The sequence below is a fragment of the Pinus tabuliformis genome, chromosome 4_1 (assembly GCF_031772625.1).
Source record: "Pinus tabuliformis cultivar Carrire ecotype Pingquan chromosome 4_1, CPIR1, whole genome shotgun sequence".
NCBI lineage: Eukaryota > Viridiplantae > Streptophyta > Pinopsida > Pinales > Pinaceae > Pinus > Pinus tabuliformis.
This window is the reverse complement of record NC_142303.1, coordinates 300026458-300034423: the sequence shown is the minus strand read 5'-3', so window position 1 is coordinate 300034423 and position 7966 is coordinate 300026458. Positions and strand designations below refer to the sequence as shown.

The 7966-nt window shown below is 33.1% G+C and overlaps 1 protein-coding gene across 1 annotated transcript; it reads left to right on the top strand.

Moving 5' to 3' along the window:
* The first annotated feature begins 7178 nt into the window (after nucleotides 1-7178).
* On the top strand, nucleotides 7179-7745 carry LOC149175471 (phosphoglucan phosphatase LSF1, chloroplastic-like). Its single transcript, XM_089421141.1, has one exon. The coding sequence runs from the start codon at nucleotides 7179-7181 to the stop codon at nucleotides 7743-7745; it is 567 nt and encodes a 188-aa protein (XP_089277267.1).
* Nucleotides 7746-7966: the final 221 nt, after the last annotated feature.

The following is a 7966-nucleotide window of genomic DNA, read 5'->3' as shown; positions in this document are numbered from 1 at the left end:
ATATCAGGGTTTGTAATATTGGATGTTTAATATATAGAGTTTAATAATATCATGGTCTAATAGGATTGATATATATTAGGGTTTATGATAATTAGGGTTTAATAGGGTATATAATATAGGGTTTAATTTGTTTACCATGATCAAACTTGGTGAACCCTATGTTTACCATATTTAACATAACTCAAAAGTTAGTAATAGTTGTCGTTTGTCTGTGTAACTTGACTATATTCAATTATAGTCAACCATGGTTGACTAAAGTCAAACATTGTCAACCTCAGTGAACTAAAGTCATCCTTGGTTGGTCACAATCCAGATTCAAAAATATTTATATTAAGGTTGAGTATATTATTATTATTATTATATGATTGAATATAATGTTAATAGTTAACAATGATCAAATTTGGTGAGCATCACAATGCGACATTACAAAATTATTCAACCATATTTAGTAATGTGGTTGACTATGTTCGATTATGTTTGGACACTCTTAAACTTTAGTCAAACTTAATTACCTTTGAATATTATTGATTAATATTAATAATCAAACATGTTGTGATGTTGTAATGGTACATAAATCTATCCAATGTCGTAATGAGATATACATTTTGGCAATGTTAAGTTACATTACAATTTCTCCAATGTTGTGATGCGGCATTACAAAATTATTAAACTACACTTACTAATGACATTGTGCATGTGCTTAATATAATGTCTATCAACCACATTTACTAGTGTGGACATGCTAGGGTTTACAACATTTAGGTTTATACTATTTCTGTTTAATATTTGGGTTTGTAATATATAAGTTTATAATATAGGGTTTTTAATATTAGGCTCTATAATATTAGGTTTAATATTAGCGTTTATAATATAGGGTGTTTAATATAAGGATTTAATATATTAGGGTTTATAATATAAAATTTTATAATATTAGGGTTTTAATATTAGAGTTTATAACACTGGGTTTAAAATATTGGATTCAATATTAGGGTTTATAATATAGGGTTTTTAATATTGGAGTTTATAATATTGGATTATAATATTAGGTTTAATATTATAGTTTATAATATTGAATTTCTAATATTGGGTTTAATATTAGGGTTTATAATATAGGGTGTTTAATATATAATGCTTAATAATATTAGGGTTTAATATATAAGATTTGTAATTAGGGTTTAATACAAGATTTAATATAGGGTTTAAATAATTAACCATGATCAAACTTGGTCAACCCTATGTTTACCATATTTAATAAAAGTCAAAATCCAGTGATAGTTGCCCCTTGTCAATGTAATTAGACTATATTAAATTCTAGTCAATCATGGTTGACCAAAGTCAAACATCGTCAACTTTAGTGAATTGAGGTTATCTTTCATCTGTCACAATCAAGATTCAAAAATATTTAATATTAAGGTTGAGTATATTATTATTGTTGTATGATTGAATATAATATTAATAGTTAATAATGATCAAATTTAGTCAACATCACAATGCAACATTACAAATTAGTCAACCATATTTGGTAATGGGGTTGACTATATTCGACTATATCTATCTATGTTTAATAGTCAAAGTTAATTACCTATAAATATTATTGATTAATATTAGTAATCAAACATATGATGTGAGAATAATACATAAATATAACGTCTCTCCTCCGTAAAATGATAAATTACATAACTAAAAATTCATAAAGTATGAAATAATACAATTTTTTTTTTAAGAAACCACTATTTCATTACATTTGTTTACTTATATTTTTTCTTTATCATGATGCCTTCTATTTTTTTCTCATATATGTATAATCTTCGTAAATAAATGCAGTGTTATGTTATTTGGCTGTCTATTAGATATATATGTTTAACCTAAATAAAACTTGAACTAATTTAATTAAATCAAATCAAATCTAATTATTCATGTATCTAATTCTTTCTAAAGATAAAGTATCATAGCTACATTATTCTTAAAAAAAATCATAAATCCATTAAAAAAATGTAATATCATAAATCCGTTCACAAATTTGTATAGTTTCTCTTCATTTCTCTTATGAGGAGGTGTGTGATTTTTTCATTTCTCTTCTCAGGAAATTGTGTTTGCCTTCACCCCTCTTTTAAGCTTCAATCTTCGGCCATACCCACCGTCCATTAGGTCAGAATCACATCATCAGATTATGCCCACATTTATCGATGTCGTTTTTATTTTTTCCCCATCATCAATGTCGCATAGGTGTTACGTATCCATCATCAACTTTGTCTACTACATATCAGTCCAGTCCAGTCCAGTCCAGTGAGTATTTTATATTTCATAAAAATCCTTGCAACACGCAAAATATAATACGAATGAAGTTATTAATGTTTTCGCTCTTTCAATGTAAAACCCTCGGGTGCTACTTCATTTTTAGTGTGGCCACCCTCTTTAACGAGTTTTCTCCTCTTGGAAATGGATCCAAGAGGGGAAATTGCCTTTTTTCGCTCGGATTTTGTTCCAAGCTCTAGTTCCCTCCCTAGACAAATAACATCCCAAAGTTAGTGTCATTTAAGTTTATCAAGAAGGTTGATTTAACCTTTGTTGTGTCGCTATGAAGCTTCGCATATTATGTTTTATTTCAATGTTTTAGCTTTAGTTGAGCGTGATCTCATTGGTTCGTTCAGTCTATGGCGACATTTATGGATGTACCAAAAAATTGATGGTAACGAATCGATGTATGTTGACTTATTATTTTTGTGGGCGTGGATATCGTGTGTTTTATGTGAACCAAAAAGAATATATATATATCTATATATATATATATATATATAAAATGAGCTATATTTTATGGAATTAAGATAATGTATTTTAATTATTGGAAATTAGAATTTAGAATTCGATTTTGAAATTGATGTGGTTTATGTTTGGGTCTTTTTTCTTCATCTATTTTTTTTATTTCTAAAACAACAACATTTTAGTTATATCTGACAACACTTTGGGTAAATATATTGACAAAAATGTACCTAACCTCTTCATTTTTAAAGCAATAACATTTTGGTTGTAATTGACAACACTTTGGGTAAATACATTGACAAAAATGTACCTAAGGCTAGGATGCTTGCTTTTCCTATAATTTATGTGGAAGTATTCAAATCTCATTAGGGGACATCTTTGGCCCATTGTGATAAGGCTCAAGGAGTAGGCTCCCCCACCTTTTTAGTTTTTTAGCTCTTATTGAGCCATAAATTCCGGGTATATATGGATTATGGCTTGTTGGATATACTCTTGGTGTTATAATGGAAATTGCTAGTGTAACACACCCTCCCACCCCCTTGGGTTATTCTCAGGGTGTGGGGGGTGTCACTTTAAAAATTAACCTGATCTTCAAGGTCTATTATGAAGATGGGGTCACAAAAATTCTTTTTTTCCCAACTTCCTGAGATTCGAAACAAATGCCACCATTGCATTTGGCTCATTGATATCTTTTCGGTGATGTAATTTTTGTCTTAATCTTTTTCCCAGTTTGAAAGTTATGCCCATTTAAGGATTTACTCAATAAACATTGCCACATTAGCAAGCATGGCCATGTGGCAATGCCAAGTCGCATACGTGACTCTGCCACATTCCTCAACATCCAATGTGGCTCTCACCATGTCATTTCCCCATAACACAACTGCACAATTGTGCCATACCTCTAGAAATGTGTTGTTCAAACCTCTGTGATGCAACGATTAATTTCATGTTATCTGCTACAAGTTTTACGTCTAAGGCTCTTCATCGGGTGCTAAAAGAAAGGTGCTAACAAGAACCTTCTTGTAACACCCCTCTGTTGTATGTAACACCCCATTGCTATCACGCCAAACCAAAGCTAGACTAAGTGTAACAGAAAAGCTAAGGCTAAGGGGTAAAAATGGGAGTAAATATTTTATTACCAAATAAATAAAGATAATTTAAATGCTTGGAAAATGAGACACCAAGAGATGAGATTCTTGCCAAATGAAATCCCATTGGTGAATGGGAATGGATAATTCTTTCATGATAAGACTTCTAGATCAAATTATAGATAAGATTAATGGAATGGGAGATAAATATCCATTAAGTTGCTTAGTTGGAGAAAGATGCTAAGTTTAGGAAAAACATAAAAGCCTCGCAGGAGAGAAATGCGAGCTTTTTCGGGAAAAGCCTTGTGGGAGAGAAATGCAAGCTTTTTTGATAAAAGCCTAGGAAAATGGATAAAAAGATCCACAAAAGCGAGACGCCGCTAAAGGAAACCATATCATGAAAGAGGGAATTAAATACCCATTGAAGAGATCAACAAGAGGCAGTTGATCAATGGGCAAGAACTCTCAGCTCGGGGGTGAACTGGAGGAAGTCAATTCTAGGTTGGGTGGTGGTGCTCGATTTTCCAAGTGACATTCTTTCAGCTAATCTTGTTTGATTTAATTACATAAGATGTTTTTTATGTTGGCTCCTTACTCTTTATGTTATGTTGTCGAATCTTTAAGCATATGAGTATAATTTCATGTGATATCCTTGTATATAATATGATTGAATACTTGTGCATGTTCCAACTATTGAATATAAATTTAATTGAAGTTAAATTTAGTGATTGGAGCATAGTAGGTGGTTGTTAGTATTGTGTCAAGGAGGTATGTGACAAATGGTATCAGAGCAAAAGTTCAAATATTGCGGCCTATGGGCCAACCCACATCTGTAAGATATGAATGAGTTGTAGGTCCTATTCCAATGAGTTCTAGAGTAGTGCCCTAAGGCATTAGAATCCATAAAGGTTGAAACTAAATCTTAAAATGATTTATTGGAGGAGGACTTTGAAACCAAAGGTAATTTTGAACTAAGGTTGTTTGATTTATGGATTTTGAAATAGCTAAAGTTTGATATTTTAATGTGAAGAGTGAAATCTCCTATATTGCTTGACAATCATGTAACTATTCATGTTTCCAATTGCACAAAGGGATCACTTAAAAACAAAAGTAGTCTGAAACCCTGATTCAGATCACTAGATATTGAAGAAAGAAGGGTAGAATCAGTTTCGAAGTTTACATGCCTATACTGAGTTTTTTCAAGCAATATTTATATATTCCGATGAAAATTTTGTTCTTATAATTGCTAATGATTTTGTAGTTTGTAAAGAATGCATGGTGATAAAATAGATTGTGGATTTCTTTTCTATAGTTGTAAGTAAGTATTACAGCTCTGCTTTGATGATCTAATTATTTAATTAGATATGTTGTAATTGTGAAGTATGTATGAAGAAATCAACACGTAAGAGTGAGGTATGGGTTATCTATCATTTATCTCAAATTAGAATGGCCACATTTACATATAATCAGAAAAGTGTTTGCACTTTAAGTTTGCATTATTCGACGTTTTTTTATTATCTCTCTAAAGTATTAGAAAATGTCAGCGAAGAAGAGAGACAATGACTGATGAGGAAGTATAACTGTGCATGCGAAAGAAAAATTGTTATCACAAACAAAATCTTTATGTGTTATCGATACAATTTTATAACTATGATATGAAGATAATTATTATCTATTTCTTTAATTTAAAGAACATATAGGAGATTATATATATAGAAACAAATCGAGGGTTCGTGGACCCAAGTCAAAATCTTAAGAAAACAAAACAAGGAGCAACACCCAACGGATTATGTCACTATGGTGAAGCTCGACTGGGTAACGGTTTCTTGGTTCAAGCAATCATCTAGAACTGCATTCAACAACAGCCTAGCTATGGAATTCTCTATAGCTCCTTGAATTAAGAGTGTTAACAAGTAAAAAGCGATTTACAATCTGAATGGCTCATGTATGCCATTGGTATATTTTCTTGTGTCTACAATCCCTTAAACATAATTGGTAAATGAAGCCTTCGAATATCGAAATTTGCTGCAAGCGATTTTCTTATGAAGATCATACTTGCAAATGTAGTTGAAGTAGGCTATAGGCAAACTGTTAAATTTCCTACATAAAGAATTGCTCATGTATGTATACCTTATATTTATGAGCAGGCATGTTTAGATAATTCATATTTGGAAAGCTTGAAATAGTGTATTTATAATATATATAGGACGAAATTATATTCTATTATACCAACGATGACAAGTTTCTGGCTCCCTGCAATGTGGTTTGAAATATAACGAAGAATTGACAAATTAAAAGTATTATTCGTCTGCAGCGCTTGTTACTCTCTCAATGGTAGATTGACTCGGAGCGGTGTCAATCAACACTAGCTCAAATAGTTGGAGGCCATGATACTCTAGAGAGACATCCAAGGCATTGGTATTACCAACCTATTGTTTATTTGATAAATATTTATGTCTTTTGCTTGAATTAAGTTACTGCTTCTGAAGCTTTACAAAACCCGCGCCATTGAGCTCTGTGGCATGCCCGGTTATGGCAGCTTTAGGAAGCGTGTGTTTTTGTTAGATTTAAAACACAACAACACCTTCCAAATTGGATTGTCAGAGAAAATATCCTTGTCAACTATTTTGCTTCCTTTTCAATCTACAATGTCGCCCTTTCTGCTTGCCTTATCGATTGATTTGGAGGTGTTCATGTGCTAGTGTTGATTGAGTTGTGCACATGTAAAAATAATGAGCATACCCATTCCAAGAAACCACTAAATTGCTACGAAATATTCTATGCTCACAAAAGCATTCGGTTTGGATAATGGTTATTCTTATGGTCACGCCCATAAAAGCATTTAGTTGGATGATGGATATACGTATTGTCATGCCCATAAAAGCATTTAAATTGGATAGTGTTTATCCTTACTTGCACATGGACAATTCACACTGACAAAGTCTCGTTAACCTCATCTTCTCCTTGCACGGAGGTTACGCGTACACGATATATGCACGATAATTTTGATCAATTGGTAGTTTCTTAGATATAAATACTACCTATACCCATTCTTTGGCATTGAGTTTCATCTTCTTCTGTATTGGGGGTCTTCTGCTTCCGAATTCTTCAACGGGTGGCTCATATGCACCAAAGCCAAAGCTGGCTATTAGTCCAGAGTTTTCTGGATAGGTAGCCTTATATACACATCCTATCATGTAAGCTTCCTGCCTACACACAAAAATTTGCATTTGCAGGGCATAGACAAGTAATAAAAAATTTTGTTTCATGGCATTTGACCAAGATCACTTGTAAGCCTTCTATCGGTCACTCGTAAGTCTGTTTCCGATCATGTTAGCTATCAGAGCCTCACTACTTTCTCATGCCCTCTCAATTAATAGAGATGGTCACAGATTCAATTCCCCTCCCCTTCTTTCACTCTCATCCACGTCCACTAGAACAACAAGTTCAAAGGCATTTGTAGCCACGGGTAGGGCCACAAATAACTGCACTCCTTCTGTGAGGCGAATTCTCTGGCACGCTACTACCACCACCAGCGAAACCCACAACACTGTGGCATCCAACGAGGAGGGAGTGGGACAGGGAGAGGAATCGGGATCGAACCCAACCGAGATGCAAGTAGATGAGTATGAGGTGGTGCTAGAGAAGCGCATCGGCCTCAAGTTTTACAAGGGCTCTGACTGTGGCCCTTACATTGATGTTATTGCTCATGGCAGCAATGCTGATAAGACCAAAATGTTTACAGTTGGTGACAAAGTTATTGCTACGAGTGTTGTATTTGGGTCAGAAATATGGCCTGCTGCTCAATATGGCTGCACAATGTACACTATCCACCAACGAATTGGACCTTTACTAATGAAAATGCAGAAACATTATGATTGGTTCCCAAACCACTAGGAAACAATAAATAAATATTGTATCCGGGTATCCATACACCAATGAAATTATTAAATCTATATTTTTTTTCATAAAGCATCCCATAAGAATATGAATACCTTATGCTATTTTATCCTTGGAGTTGTTTGATTTACATTAAGCTTGGAAGGTTGTATGTTCATCCTTTCTTGTTTGCATAAGAAGAGTGTTGTGGAGGGACGAGGATAATTTCCAAACTCATT